General features: G+C 37.1%; 2 protein-coding genes across 4 annotated transcripts; both read right to left on the reverse strand.

The window, feature by feature from the left end:
* Positions 1–1,418: 1,418 nt before the first annotated feature.
* On the reverse strand, positions 1,419–3,274 carry LOC132309200 (uncharacterized). The gene is made up of 3 exons (XM_059807532.1): positions 2,616–3,274; positions 2,190–2,472; positions 1,419–1,943 (listed from the first exon to the last, which is right to left on the reverse strand). Exons 1-3 carry the CDS (start codon positions 3,272–3,274, stop codon positions 1,419–1,421), a joined length of 1,467 nt encoding a protein of 488 aa, XP_059663515.1.
* Positions 3,275–11,239: 7,965 nt separating this feature from the next.
* LOC132306369 (disease resistance protein L6-like) lies at positions 11,240–14,773 on the reverse strand. 3 transcript variants are annotated; one of them, XR_009481946.1, is made up of 4 exons: positions 14,125–14,771; positions 12,806–13,805; positions 12,411–12,701; positions 11,241–12,318 (listed from the first exon to the last, which is right to left on the reverse strand). XR_009481946.1 is itself a non-coding variant. In XM_059803737.1 (4 exons), exons 2-4 carry the CDS (start codon positions 12,920–12,922, stop codon positions 11,995–11,997), a joined length of 732 nt encoding a protein of 243 aa, XP_059659720.1. In that variant the 5' UTR covers positions 12,923–13,805; positions 14,100–14,762; the 3' UTR covers positions 11,245–11,994. The 3 variants fall into 3 exon arrangements, 1 of the variants encoding a protein (XP_059659720.1); XM_059803737.1 differs by having other exon boundaries at positions 11,245–12,318; positions 14,100–14,762; XR_009481945.1 differs by having other exon boundaries at positions 11,240–12,701; positions 14,100–14,773.
* Positions 14,774–16,626: the final 1,853 nt, after the last annotated feature.

The raw sequence follows: 16,626 nt of genomic DNA on the forward strand, positions 1-16,626 counted from the left end.
GTTTCCACTTTAGAGTGTGTTCAACACTATTTCATATTTTATTTGGTAACATAAGTTTGTTATAAGATTTTTGAAAGCAAAAACATGAGAGCATGTTTTGTAAAAAGTGTTGCAAGTTTGAAAATTTGAATGGCTAGTTAAAAATGTTAATTTAAAAAAAAAAAATTGAACAGTACTTTTGCTACAGTACGAAAGCAAACAAATGCATTTTGATGCTTTTGATTTTGACCTCAATTTTAAAAGCGTTTCGGTACTATTCAAATAACAACAAACGTTATCAAACATATTTCGTGCTTTTGTTTTGCTACAGTACACTAGTAAAAGCAAAAAATACAAAGCAAAAGTATTGGCCAAACAGTAACATTCTTGCGAAAACACTCTAGTGGTGAAGAGTTTCAACATATAAAAATAAATTTAAATGACCTTTTTTTAACTATTTTTTTTTTTTTTTTAATCTTGTAATATTTTTTTTTTATCAAACATGTTTTTATATTTTTTTGTTCTAAAAATCTTGCAACACAAATATTTTTTTTTATTTTATTTATATATATTTTTTTACAAGGCAAGAAGGGTTAGAAGTTAAATTAGTAAGTGCAAAGAGTCGAAACTTGGCACTCCCAAAATTCACCGGAAGCACTAACCACTGGGCTATTGAGGCATCTGCTACGTTTACAAATATGATTCCAATTATTATGAACAATTGTTTTTGTTTTTGTTTTTGTTTTTTTCTATTTTCGAAATAAAAACAACATTTCTCTTTGGCAACTGTTTTTTTTTTTTTTTCTATTTTCGAAATAAAAACAACATTTTTATTGTGAGTTCACAATAAAAATGTTGTTTTTATTTCGAAAAAAAAAAACAAGCAAACAAACAGTTGCCAAAGAGACTCAAAATATTGTAATTCCGGAATATAATATTGCAACTTCCATTTTAACATATTAAATTAAGGTACTACACTATTTTTTTCGAGTCTCAAAATATTAGTGTTACACCTCAATTTGACGTGTTGTGCTCAGTACAACACTTTTAAAAAGTCACTCCACAATTTTCATATATGATGCTTGAACCTTTGTTGGCTAAAATTCATAATCATGGCACCCCATTTAATGATGTAAGTGGAATTTTAAAGTGAAAATGTGAACCTAATTAGGTAAAATTTAGCTTAGAGATGTCAATTCTAAGACAAGAAAGCAGGGGCAGAACCAGGATTCAATGTAAGGGGGGCTGTAGTATTAACAGTTTTACTAATATAATATAATAATATTTTAAGTCAAAAGTACTTCATGATTGATTAGATGCATACAAAAATATATCTAACCAAAATTTGACCAATTTGTTTACAAAACAATAATTGGCCTATATCTAGTCAAATATGACATAGATAAATATAAAAAGAAACCTGAAAGACCAAACAACTTCTACAAAAGTTGAGCTCGACAATCTTTTAGAGAAGAAAAATCATCTCTAATTGAATCTGTACTAAAAGTCTGAGCAATTTCTTTTTCAGTACTGACACCCAAGTAATCTGCAAGAAACTCATCCTCCATCATGTTGCGCAATTGTGTTTTCACAAGTTTCATAGTTGAAAATGTCCTTTCTGTAGTTGTCGTGGAAACGGAAAGGGAAAGAGTCAAGACAAAATGAATCAACCTATCAATCAAAAAGTAGATTTTTGACTTGTTTGTTTCTACTAATCCTCTGCATAGTTCAGAAATCGTTGACATATTTTTCAAATATGAATGAACAGGCATTTCAACCTCATAATGTTGCAATTGGAATGTCAACATAATCCTCTCTTGGTCCATGAAATCTTGAGGATAAAATTCATTTACAAGCGTGCAAATGTCTTCAACGTTAAAGAACTTGTAACCATTTCTAGGATCCAAAATTGAGCTGAGAGTAACAAGTTTCATTGCCTTTTCACTAAATTTGTTATTCAACTCCTGCAATTGTGAATCAATTGTGCCATAAAATATATCAATTCGATAGTGGTGCTCAAGTGTAATATTATCTTGTAGGTGACGTGACTGACCCTTAATTTTTTTGGTATAAGGAACACTCAAATCAGGCACATCAATGTTGTGGCACTCACAAAATGATTTAACAATATCAAGAAACTTGTTCCAATCATTTTCTCTCAATTTCAGAATAATTTATTTTGTACTCGAAACCAGTTGCATAACATTTACGATATCTTGATCTTTTTGTTGCAAAGCTTGACAAATGATATTAGTTATTCCCATGATATCTTTTATCAAATGCAAAATAAACACAAATTGAAATGATTTAAGAGTATTAAAAGCAGTATCAGCATCTCCCCGGATCTTGTAATTACATCCATCTTCAATAAGGTTGTTAAGAACTGAACATGTTGGACCAAATAACTTTATCAAACTACAAACAGAATCAAAATGGGAGCTCCAACGAGTATCTCCAGGTCGTTGCAAGTTACCAATCTGATTAGCTCCTCGGCTGGTTTCAAGTTCATTAAGATCTATCAAATGGGCAATTTCTATAACTTGAGCAGAATGTAATTCATCAGTTTGTTTGCAAGAAGCTCCAATGTTATTGATAATGAAGTTCAAGTTGGAAAAGAATTGATGGACAACGATTACTTTCTAGATGCGGCAACTAATGCTAGTTGTAGTCGGTGAGCTAAGCAATGCACATAATATTCATAAGGGCAATCATTAAGAAATAATGCTTGTAAACCATTCCATTCACGACGCATATTGCTAGCATCATCATAACCTTGACCTCGAAGATTGTGAACATCAAGATTATAGTGAGAAAGAACAGCACAAAGATCCTTTTTTAAATTCAATGAAGTTGTATCTTTGACATGCATAGGATCAAAGAAACGTTCTTGTAAAAAAACATCCTTATCAACGTATTTTAAAATGATAGCCATTTGCTCTCTTTTAGATTCATCACGAGCTTCATCAATAAGAATACAAAACTTGGCATCGTCGATATCTTCATGAATCTTACTTCTCACTTTTCTAGAAAGAATATGCAAACTTTCCTTTTGAATTTGTGGCGAGGTATACTTGGCATTTTTTGGAGCATTTTCAAGAACAATTCTAGCGACAGCATCATTATATGACGCAACAGCCTTTACCATTTCAATGAAATTGCCTCGATTACTTGATTGAAGGGATTCATCATGCCCTCTAAAAGCACAAGCTTGATAAGTAAGCCATCGGATCGCATCAATTGTGACCTTCAATCTCAATCGATTATTTGAAACTTGTTCGGAAGTTTGTCTAACCATCACTGTATCAATATGACAAAGTTGATTCACTTGGTCCTTACATGCTCTCTCAACAATGCTATGAGCAGAACATGGACTTCCTCCCACGTGATTTAAGAAAGCACACCTATTGCCATCATTAACTTTCTTTCAACTTCGAAATCCTTCACTAGTAAATGCATTGGTTTTAGGACGCCCCGTTGGTTTTGCTCCAAAAAGAAAGCAAGGTAAGCAATATGCAACATCCTTTGAAGGAGAGTACTCTAACTAGGTAGGAAATAATTTAAACCAAGATGATTGAAATCGACGACGATGCTTTTTCGATCCAGCAAGCGGATATACTGAAAGCGCAATTTGATATGGTTTTGCTTTGATATAAGCTCGTCAAACTTCATCACGTTCGTCAACAGGATAATCCCGTATTTGACGATGTAGTCCTGGATCACGTTCTAAAAAGGTAGGATCAACTTTTGTATATTCAACTCTTAGAGATTTTGGAGGATGTGGTTATCATGAACCGAAACATTAACATTAGAGGCGGAAACTGCGGAAGGCACATCATTTTTTTGAAAAAAACAGTCAATAGTTCTTTTTGGCTTCACCATCGTTTAACACTGTACCTAAAGAGGGTAATTCAAATATAAACTTTTAATACCTAAGGTTTTACATTGTAATTTAAACCACCGATCCAAAATTCCTAATAAGCTTAATTGAGTAAAAATAATATTGCACCCTCATTGCATATAAAATAACTAATTTAAAATATAAAAAAATTATCACCCACAATTTTGCGCCTGTGCAGTGTCTAAAAAATAAATTGTGCACCTGTGAAGTGTCTAAACAATAAATTGTGCGTCTGTGAAGTTTCTAAACAATAAATTGTGCGCATGTGAAGTGAGCTTAGAATTTGTATATATAGCAACACTTACATGACTAATTTCAAGTGAATTTTAGAAAAAATAGGAAAAGATAAGTTTTAGAAGAAAAAAGTGTGTACCAATTAAGATTTTCAGAGCCTCTGTATCAGTCCGTGATAGTTTCCCTTGAAATATTATGCATTTCTGCTCCTGAGATGTAAAAACTTATAAACATGAGTACTTTTTGCTAACACAAAACTGAGATATAGAAGTTATAAACATGAGTACTTTAAAACTGAGATGTAAAAATTGAGATGTAAAAAGTTATAAACATGAGTACTTTAAAACACCAGTACCATTGAGATATAGGAGTTAACAAATTAGCCACAAATCAAGCAGTCAAACACTTTTTGTTAATACAAAACTTTAACTTTTATGGACTAATCTCAAAAATGGACCAATCGGTAGACAGTAGACTAATTCAAAATCAACAGGTACAATTAGATACACAAAATCAGTTAAAATTCCAACACAGAGTCAATTACATAGTCAAATTCAAAGAAATAAGGACCATAATGTCACGCCCCGCCTATGGAGGTTGTACCACGCAGGCGACACGCAGACGCTAAGGAGGACGCTGCATGGCAAGTGGAGTTTCTAGAGTCTTCCGGAGTAGTCTAGAGTTGTGTGGAAGATTCTAGATATGTGTAGTATATTCTAGAAGTGTGTGGAAGGTTCTAGAATTCTCCAGAATTGTGTGGAGTAGTATGGAGGGTTCTAGAATGTTGTAGATATGTATGAAGATGTGTAGAAGGTGGAAGAAGATTCTAGAGAATCAATCTCCACCGTTGGTTAGAATGCATCATAGCCATCCATTAGGGATGGGGATGCTTATAAATAGGAGTAGGACTTCATTTTGCAAACAACAAGTCCTAGAGTGAGTCTTGAGAGCCTTGTAGAGAGCTTGAGTGTTAGTCTTGTACAAAACATTCTTTGAAGTAATAAAAGTGTTCTTTCCTTGCCAACTTAAGTGCCTTAGTGTGTGTGAGTGTGCAAGCCAAGTGAGGAGAGGGCGAGGGCAACTACAACACTAGTAAGCGCACGAGGGGAGTGTGTTGGCTAAGGTGTGCACGGGAGTTAGGCTGACCAAGTACTTGCGAGAGTGGAAGCAACGTCTTGGTGCCGCACGGGAGCAGCTAGAGTGGTGCTGAAACTCTAAGCCCGTGACAGTTGGTATCAGAGCCAGGTTCGTCAAGGGAGCTTTGTTGGAGTAGACATGGCTAGCGGAGGAGACCACCAAGTCCACATCTTAGAGCAGAGCTTGGAGGAGAAGCTTACCACACACTTGGTCTACACGGAGACTAAGTTTAATAGGCTCGAGAGAAGGATGGCGGAGCTCTACGAGCTGATTGATGGCATCGCCAACAAGGCGCAAGAGAAGGAAAGGGACTTGCATGATCTGGTAGACGACTTGTGCGTGGAGATTGTCGAGTGCAAGAAGGAGTTCTCTCAGGCGCGCGAGGTCGTGGTGAAGCCAAGGAAGAAGAAGGCGCCGGAGCCCAAGGAGTACGATTGGGCAAGGAATGCGCGCCAGATTGACAACTTCTTCTGGTACATGGAGCGGTACTTCGAGTGCATGGAGATCGAGGATGATGAGGAGAAGGTGTAGACAGGCATTATGTACCTCACAGACACCGCCGCTCTATGGTGGAGGCAGCGCTTCACCGGTAGGGGCGCAAGAGCAGTTGATAAATGAGAGGAGTTCAAGAGGCAGTTCTACCCTGAGTGCGTTGAGGACCTCGCCATGATCAACCTAAGGCGCCTGAAGCAGAAGGGCAGCATAAGGGAGTATGTGAAGGAGTACTCCAACTTGATGCTGGAGATCCCAGAGATACCGGAGCGACAACGCGTGTGCTTATTCATTGATGGGTTGCAGTCTTGGGTAGCCACAGAGCTGAGAAGGAGGGAGCCTAGAGACTTGGCATCCGCAATGGCTATAGCGGAGTGCCTTGAAGACTTTAGGCGCGATGACAAGAGGGCCACGTCTCCCAGGAGGGACCACGGCAAAGGTGGGGGAGACCGTCGCTTCAAGAAAAGGGGCTCGCCCAAGTCAAGTGATGATGAGCACAGCGATGAGGAGAGACGCCCACGCCATGATAAGGGCAAGGACCATGGAGAGAGGTCTAAGGCTAGTGGCAAAGGGGAGCGCCGCGATAAGGGCAAGTGGGAGCTGAAGTGCTACTTGTGCGAAGGGCCGCACATATTGCGACACTGCCCCAACAAGAAGACCATGAGCGCCCTTGTGAAGGATAAGGGCAAAGGCAAGGCGGACGATGCGGGCAGCGATGAAGACAGGTACATGGGGGCTATGCAGATGTTGAGTAGCATGGCGCATGACACCAAGAAGAAGGGCAAGGTGAAGAAGGTAGCCGGGGTGCGCTATGTGGATGCGCAGGTTAGTGGCAAAGCTGTGCAAGCGTTGGTGGACACGGGTGCCACACACAACTTCATTACCCCGGAGGAGGCGCAACGACTTGGCTTGGAGATGCGCAAGACGGAGGGCTGGATCAAGGCCGTCAACTCCGAGGAGGCACGTGTGAGTAGAGTGTGCAAGGAGGTGGAGCTATGCATGTAAGGATGGAAGGGCAAGGACGACTTCCAGGTTGCGGAGATGGACGACCATGACATGGTGCTGGGGCTGGAGTTTATGGATAGGAACAACGCCGCGCCACTACCATGCCTTGGTGCGTTGATGATACTTGGAGGCGAGGAAGGCAAGGCCGCATGCATGGTGCCGCTCGTGGGCAGGAAGGAGAGTCTAGAGGTGGCAATCAACACGATGGAGCTCGTGAGGACCTCACATCTCCCGAAGGGCGCGCGAACATTTGGGCCAAGGACATATACACAAGTACTGATGACCTGCGAGAGGCTGGGTCAGCTGAAGAAACCGTGACGAGGGCGTCACGGAAATGGATGGGGGAGAATGTCACGCCCCGCCTATGGAGGTTGTACCACGCAGGCGACACGCAGACGCTAAGGAGGACGCTGCATGGCAAGTGGAGTTTCTAGAGTCTTCCGGAGTAGTCTAGAGTTGTGTGGAAGATTGTAGATATGTGTAGTATATTCTAGAAGTGTGTGGAAGGTTCTAGAATTCTCCAGAATTGTGTGGAGTAGTATGGAGGGTTCTAGAATGTTGTAGATATGTATGGAGATGTGTAGAAGGTGGAAGAAGATTATAGAGAATCAATCTCCACCGTTGGTTAGAATGCATCCTAGCCATCCATTAGGGATGGGGATGCCTATAAATAGGAGTAGGACTTCATTTTGCAAACAACAAGTCCTAGAGTGAATCTTGAGAGCCTTGTAGAGAGCTTGAGTGTTAGCCTTGTACAAAGCATTCTTTGAAGTAATAGAAGTGTTCTTTCCTTGCCAACTTAAGTGCCTTAGTGTGTGTGAGTGTGCAAGCCAAGTGAGGAGAGGGCGAGGGCAACTACAACATTAGTAAGCACACGAGGGGAGTGTGTTGGCTAAGGTGTGCACGGGAGTTAGGTTGACCAAGTACTTGCGAGAGTGGAAGCAACGTCTTGGTGCCGCATGGGAGCAGCTAGAGTGGTGCTGAAACTCTAAGCCCGTGACAATAAGGTGACTTGTAGAGACAGATTCAATCATTCAAAGAAATAAGGTGTGCTCAGTACCTAGTCAACTGACAATTACAGAGTCAGAGAGAGAAGATGAGTACGAAAAAGATAAAATAAGGATTCTGAGGAGTGAGGACTGCAACTATTAGCCGACTGCCGACGATGATGCAAACGTTTGTGTGACTTTGTGTGAAGGTGGAGGAGAAGATGATGAACAGAGGGTTAGGGCAAGAGGCAACTACGGGCTGAATGTTTTGGGGGCAAGAAAGTTTAAGCACAAAGCAATGTGACAAACTCCACCAAAAAAAAAAAAAAAAACATAACAAGTTCAAGGTCCAAAAACAGAGGTTATTTCGATGATGTAATGCATTTTCACTTTATTATTATTATTATTATTAAAAAGATGATATTCGTACTTTACTTTTAAACACTTTTAGAGTTCATTTTTTGGTATTTAAAAAATAGAGTACAATTTATGAAATAATTCTAGTATGATTGTTTGAGGGCGCTTTTGAAGAACAAGTATATTGTCTCCTTTAAACATCTTCATCATCACTGATGATGTGGTATAATAATGGAATGACATACATATATTTTTAATTTAAAATATTTATATATATATATATATAAATTTAAATTATTTTTGTCATTGTGACACATTGGTGGTAAAAAAATTAACATTGTACGTGAATGTCTCATGTCTTGAAAAAAAACTGTATGAAAGAGATATGAAGCAATTAACCTTATTTTACAAATTCCACATCAGGAAAATAACAGGGAGACTCAAGGATTTGGGTTCTCTGGCCATTTAATAGTTAAAAGTGCCCATCAATTGGCTCTTAAGCTGCGAAACAGAAACTCCCAAAACAGGGCTGGATGCCGTACTGAGCAAGATTTCTTAAGATAATGGACTTGACATCAATCTCAATCTCGATCTAGATCTTTATCAAATATTAAAAAAATAAAAATAAAAAAATCTTTTCCAAGTAAAATATTTTACAACAGACAGAGATGTAGCTTTTAACTATACGGCTAAAAGAAGGCTATGGCGGTCTGATCTTGAGGAATCATTTAGGCTATTCTCGCGATGCTCCTTGTAGCATCCTTTTTTCATCCCCCAACCATACGTGATTTGGGTTATTTCAGGAGTGAGAGAGCCATCCTCCTCCGGCCTCTCGCGTGTTATTGAAGGCCACATTTTACAGTAATAAAATATATTTAGGATACACCTAATTTTTTTTTTAACATTTTTTCGACAAAATGACTTATCATATGTTAATTCCTGTGTTCACGTTTAACGATGTTAGTGTTTTATAATTAAACCAAATTCTCGGAAAAAAAAAAATAAATAAAAAAAATAAAATTAAAGCAAACTCAGATGCTTAGGTGTGCAATTTATGCTCAATCCATAGTTGTGTGTGTGTTTTATAATATCATATGCATAGTTGTCGGTATTCGGAGCGTGACATAAGTTATAAGCAAAAATTTCACTAAGCTTTCGATAAAACTCATAAAAAATTTCATATTCTTCCATACCTAGTTGCAAGTTGAGTATTTGTCTGTATCAAAAGTCCAGTCATCATTTAAAGGCTTGTTATATGTATCATCTTTTTCATTAGATGTAGTTGAATGATTCCAACCATTTTTAACTGTAGCTCAAACTCTTTTAATCTTAGAAATTACCAATTCTCCTATATTAGATGTTCAAGACAAATGAGTTCGTTGAACTGATTCACCCTCTGTGAATGAATTTTCCATGGCAAATTTTTTAAAAACCGAAACAGTTTTTTATTTTAAAAATATTCCACAAGGAACAACTCACAATTTAGAGAAACATGTTCCGATAGCAAGTATGAGTTGCCTTATGCGGAATGGTTGTGGAATAAGATTACGAAAAATACCAAGAGGGGATGAATAAAGTGCAAGTAAATAAAGAGTTTGAGATTAACACTAGGTTTTAGCATGGAAACCCTTGCTAGAAGAAATCCAACCAACTAAGACGAAAATCATGGAGACTTTTGCAATTTTGAGCGAAACAATCCACTATCTCTAATCAAAGTACAACAGACGCTCACACCCACTCCGCTCTATCGATAACTAATTGTTGAACACATCTGGCTTTGTAACTACCCCGTTCAAATGTTATAAACCTCATGCTTACTTCTCAATTCTTGTAGAATGGTAGCTGAAAAACACAGACACTCTGCAAATACTCTGTCCCCTTCGTAACTCGATCAAATCATTCTTCCTTCAAATATGAATTCATGAAGGAAAAATGAAACCTGCTTATCTGAACAGAATATGTATGAATCTTCTGATTGCTTGAACTACGGTCAGATTGAGAAAACCATCCTAAATCACTCTTGTAGCTTTCCCAAAGTCCAAGAGTTTCAAGTAGATAAGCGCAACTACATAGACAAAGAAGTAGACATTTCTGGAACACCATCCTAAATCACTCTTGTAGTTTTCCCAAACTCCAAGAGTTTCGAGTAGATAAGCACAACTACATGGACAAAGATGACGACAGCAATGGTTGGAACCTTGAAGGGGCTATCATTTCTATGCCCAATCCCATAATCTAGAATTATTAAATCGAAGTAAACATTTCTGGAACACCTCTAACACAGGACAAATAGTCAATTTTGAAAGAATTTTTTGCATCAATATATGTGCTTTCAAATAAAAACAAACATACAGAAAAAATCAAAGATGATTTTCTGCACAAAAATACTCAAAAAAAATCTTTAATTGCTGATTTTTTTAAAAAAAAAGCTTTATATGATTATAATTATGAGAGAAAAAGTGGTTATATCGACACGAGATCATACATGGACTTCCCTAACAAATCTAGATATAAAAGGAAAAAAGAATTTGACAAAAATTAAAGTTTCCTTTTCGATCCCGTAAACTTACAACCGAGAGGTCGGACTTTATCAATTGCACACTTGAAATATTCGAACATCTTTTATTCAAGAACTGTCAAAGTGCGACCGATTGAACTTTGCCATATTTCACTTTTATAAACAATTTTTAAAAAAACTCAAAGTACAACCTAATCCGACTTAAACATAACTGTGCAAGTGTATCCTCTCACATACCTGTACTAATTGATATTCTCATCCAATCATAATTGATATTATCATCTAATCATAGTATGTTTGCACGAGTAGTTCTGCTTTTGACATCAAGACTCAAAAATAAAAATAAAAATTATACCTCGTCTTGACACCATATCTCACAAATTCGATATTGAATTTCAATATGATCCATTTCTTGATGCAACTTGGGTTATGATTTCTCCAAGAGTAATGCCAGGCATCATAAAATTTTCATTTTTTGTGATACATATCACAAAGATTAATTGTGACCCAAAAGAAATATATATTTGTTGCAACTTCAATACATGTATTTTAATTCATGCAATTTCAATACAAGTTTATTTCAATTCCATTACTTTCATGTTAGCAGTGTAGCCTTGTTAAAGTTCTTTCATCGAAGGCATAAAGAATATTTCACAATCATCTGATCGTTTCAAAAGTATTTCCTTTTATTCGACATGCCTGAGCACTTCCATTGCCCCAATTGTGTGGAACAGTAGCCTAAATATATACTAAAGATCATCACAGAATTTTACATAGAAAACCTTCAACCGAGAAAGGACACCGATATCTTCTGGTATAGAATCCAATGTCAATTTCTCCAATTTGCATAATTTCCAAATATCTACAGGAATCTCCACACGCTCACAGCTCACAACCCCCTAATCAGAAATTGTAAGATGATGCAGCTTCCCAGTTTCCAGTTGTGGAGGCAAGAGAGCTCCCAAAAGCTCATTGCAGGATTCGAATTTTGGTATCATAAAAGCTCAAGAATCTCAAAGATTATGGATTCCCCCTTATTACTAGGAAGAGGACTGCTAACACAATTGCAAATTGTGGATCCGCAGTCGCAGCTCCAATTGGATAGTTCTAAATGGATTTGATTTCATCCCTTTTTACAAATGTTTCAAGTCACGTGTTTACAGCCAATGTGTTGATTTTCTACCTTTTTAGTGACTCTTCATTAACCGTTATATTTCCCACTATCTTTCTCTCATTACCTTACAGACTAGAATACATTTAGACTATTAATAAAAGATAAGATGGATAAAAAGTTAAATAAAAATAGTAAAAATACTAATAATACATGATCAAAAACCCTTTAAAAGAATAAAAACAAAAACAGAGGAAGTCAAATTCATTTAAATCTATCCAATCACGGTCAGTCGCACTTGGTGTTCGGCAGTCCTCTTACTAGGAATGTCTTCAGCTAACTTCAATGTTTCAAAACCTATCACTTCCAACCTCCCTAACTTCCGTAACTCCTCAATTTCAACAGGTAACCTCCTTATACCAGCAACATATGAAATGTCCAGCACTTCTAAATTCTTCAGATCACATACGGAATCAATATCAACCAAATTTCTACAACCTTGAAGAATCAATATCTTTAGAGTTGCATATGATGAAAAGTCTGGAGTTCTCCTTAAAGCACAATTAGCCAGTTCTAGAACTTTCAACTTATTTGCCATCTGTTTAAAAATTAAATAAATAACAGAAAAAGATTAATTTTAATCCAGTAGATGATGAGATAGAAGAAACAAAAGTAGGGACTATACAAGACCTTGATTTGACTCCAACCCTCCCAGTCTTCAGTGATTCTGCTATCAGATAGATCAAGAATGGCTAAATTCTCCAAATGAGAATTGGTCGGTTTAAAAAACGGTGGGCAGCCACGCCAACGAAGCCATCTTAAATTGGGAAATAGGCTTTTAAAATCCCTAATAAGCTCTATGCCATCAGCTCGGAGATACCTTATATTTGTTAGTTTTGAGAATTCCTTACTTTCAAAGCGAGGCTCCTTTCCAGACCCCAATGCAAAGCAAAGAGTTAGGGCTTCAACCTTTTTGGTTCCCTGCCAATGGAAAAAAGAAGTAAACAACCTATTAGGACAACATTTCACAACCTACTACATTTAACTAAAGAAAATGTATAAAATTCAGTACACTCGAATCTTACCTTCCGTCCCTCCAATATATTCAAGGCATCCTCATGTTTCCACAACCTACTACAATTTCTCAAAAGTTCTTCTTCACAGACAATTTTCCTACCGAGAGTTCTAAACTGATCATGCATCCCAAGCTTATTAGCATCTCCTTCCACTTTTACCGACAAAGGGCATCAAATTCAATTCCGGGATGAAAGCCACAAGCGTCCCACATGTAAAATGCAGTTGTTGTATCTATCCCAGTAAAAAATTGCTCGTAATTTAATTCTTCATAAATTATCCTCCACTTTCTCTCAACTTCATCATGAGATATTTTCTTCAGCTTCTCCAGTGTATCCTCCCATACCACTTTTACTTTTTGATATAGAAATGAACCCATGACCTCAAGAGTTAGAGGAAGCCCAGCAGCATTAGATGCAACCTTGTTAGAGATACTCACATAGCCTTCCGGAGGAAACTTCCTTCCAAACGCATGAATACTGAAAAGTTGAAGAGATCGTGCAGGGTTCATAAGTGGAGGTTCAAAAGTCGCATCCACTTTAATATCATTTAAAACACTCTTATCTTTACTTGTAACTATGATCTTACTTCCTGAACCAAACCAATCACTACTTCCCACAAGCCAATAAAATTGAAAGATTTCAATCACATCGTCAAGAACAACAAGAACTTTCTTTTTGCGAAATATTTTTCTAATCACATCCAATCCACCTTCAACATCAGAAATGGCAGGACACCGTTTTTGGGTGTCAGTGAGAAGCTTTTGCTGCAAATGAACAAGACCATGAAATTGCTGCGCTGTCTCTCGAATATCTGCAAGGAAGCTATGACAATCAAAGCCCCCTTTGAAAGCATCGTAGATTAACTTGACAATAGTTGTCTTGCCAATACCACCCATGCCATGGATACCAACAATCCGTATCACTGGAGCCGATGCCTAATAATCTAATCACTTCATCAGCATGATCATCAATTCTTTGAACAATGGCCTCTATTAGTTTTCCACAATACCTGATTAGCGCCGAGATAAAAATTAGAGTAAAAAATATGAAAAAATTATGACATCCTTCTACCTTTAGTAATTCTGATTTTTAATTTATACTTAATTATTTAAATAATTTGAACAATATTCATTTGAAGTTATTTTAGGGACCAAGTGAACAAATAATACTATGATTCTTATCCTTTTGTCCTTGTCCTTGATATTGAATTTGTGATCTATCTAGTTCCAACCTATCATGAAGTTAATTTTTATGGAAGTACAACCAATAATAATAATAAATAAATAAATAAAATAAAAATTACCCAATATCATGATCAACATTAAAACCTGGAATGTCAGCAACCTCTATCAGTGATTCTTCGTGAGCGCGCGAAAGGCCTCCTCGAAACTCCCTGATTGGCGCCGCACAGAGGACGGAGAGAAGTCGTAGAAGATAGGTAGAACCACTTGTCCCTTAGTTCTCCTGCACTCCACTATTGTGGCGAGCTCGGTGAGGCACCATTTACAGGAAGCGTAGTTTTTAGACAAGATTGGGATTGCGATCTTCGACTCTTCAATTGCTTTGAGGGTCCGGCCGAACTCATCTCCTCTGCGAAACTCGTTATCTTCTTGAGTTTTAGAGGCACAGACAGTCGCTACAGCTTCACGGAACATCTCTACGACGATCTCAAAACTGCTGGAGTTCGAACATCGCTACAGCGACTGTCTGTGACTCTGAAACTCAAGAAGACTTTGTATTTGCCTCCTACAGACGCGATTAAAGATTTTATAAATTTCCTCTTTCTTTCAGGCTCCATTGACGATATTGTGGATGATCTGATCCCAGATCTCTCTTGGTTGTTGGGAAAGAAGCTCAGATTGAATCTCACACTGTGTGAGTCTGAGCAATGGATTTGGGGATTTGGGGATTTGGGTGTTGATAAAGCTCGAGACAACCCTAATAGCCAAGTTTTACTTTCACTTTTACCAGTCAAGTCGAGAACTTTCGAAGCGGATTAGTATTTTATATTGTTTATATTATTAAATAAGTTTCTAATATCGTATATTTCCTTACCAAATTAGTTTTCCTTTTCTTTATTGAATTTCAGTATTTCTTATTATATTATTTAGATAATTTAAAAAATAGTATTACTTATCAAAAAAAAGATAATTTGAAAAATAGTAAGTATTGCCGACATTATTTAAAATACCATAAATACAAAAAATAATTATTTCATAAAGCAATTTAACAAATAGTAATTATAAATACGATAATTTATACACAATATTTTCATATTTGATAAGTATTTATATAATTAATACAAAATAGATTATTTAAAGGAGTAATGATATGCGCGAAAGAGAAAATAGGAAACTCCCCCAATCTCACATGGCTAGGCCACGTCACACTTAAAAAGGTAAGAGTGCTCTCTTATATGGTAAATTGAAAGAAAAAAAAAAATGGGAAAGAAAAAAAAAAAAAAAGAGGAAATTAAAAACTCTCCAAAATTGGAGGGAGAGAGCAAAAGAAAATACTCACAAATGGGAAATTTCTTCCAGTTCTATATTTCTAAATTCACAAGGTAAAAATTCGTAAAATTATACTGTTTGAATATATTAAATTATTTTAATAAGTCAAAACTTCATTAACTATTAATTTTAACAAGGACAATACTTATGTCCAACCCAGGTTAAATGAAGTTCATCCAACCTGGATACGTGACCCAATCAGTGCATGACAAGTGTCCAACAACATTATTGGATTTAAGTTAGGTATTACTCAACTATTCGGGTTTGACCCGTTCAGAACTCATGCTTTCATAACATTGTTTCTGTTTCAAATCGTCCTGTTCTTACACTTTACCGTCACCATCATCTCAATTGCACTCAGAGTTACAGTCTACCATTGCGCTGGAGATCGAGTCCATTGTCAAATCTTTCACTCCCTAATTATCCACACAAATCACCACACATAAGCAAACATCCAAAAATAAAGCACGCCTCCCAAACAAAGCTTTCAAAGTGAGAACACACCCAAAAGCCATAAGACCCGTTTGTCAAAAGCAGAGTGAGTGTGAGTGAGTGACAGATACTGTGAGAAAAAAGAAAAAAATAAAGATAAAGAGTAGACAGACGTCAAATCATCACCATCTTCACCTTTGGCTGACAATGATATCACCACTTCCTAAACATCATCGTCACTGTAACTGGTAAACTCATCGGCGTCTTCCAAGTTCATCATCACCACCCACGCGTTCGACATGCTCCTGCGAGTAGATCTAACTCGCGCCGAACAAGCCCACGCGCCCCAATTTTGAAATCCTCCAAACCCTAGCATCAATGGTGTCAAATGAAATCTCTTGACAATTGGAACAAAACTCCCTTCTTGGTCATCATCAAAATCTTACCCTAACTCTCTCAAATGGAAGCTTGAAAACATAAAATAATAAAATGTATAGGTATAGAGAGAGAAAGAGAAGAGATAGAGAGAGAAAAGATGATGGCCGAAGTGGGAAAAGAAAGGGGGGTGGCCCTCATTGTGCCACTTGTCACCATCCTATGGTTTACTAACTTATGCTCAAGTTACTCTTTTGCTCTTCTCCTTTCATTGCAATGCCATATTTATCCCCAAAATATCTACCTCAATGTATAGATATGTGTGTATGTATATATGTGTGAAATGATAACAATGTTCCTCAATGAAAATAGAAAAATCGGGAGAAGTTCCCGAGCCCGAAAATCGTCCCGACTTCTGAAAAATTCTAAAATTAATTTTGTCACTTCTAAATGACTTAAAATAAATAAAAATGCATTTCTAAAACCCTCGGGTCGAGAAATGACATAAACAAC

This window comes from Cornus florida, unplaced genomic scaffold (genome assembly GCF_030987335.1).
Source record: "Cornus florida cultivar Cherokee Brave unplaced genomic scaffold, ASM3098733v1 CherokeeBrave_3.0.0_Hap2_Chr05, whole genome shotgun sequence".
NCBI lineage: Eukaryota > Viridiplantae > Streptophyta > Magnoliopsida > Cornales > Cornaceae > Cornus > Cornus florida.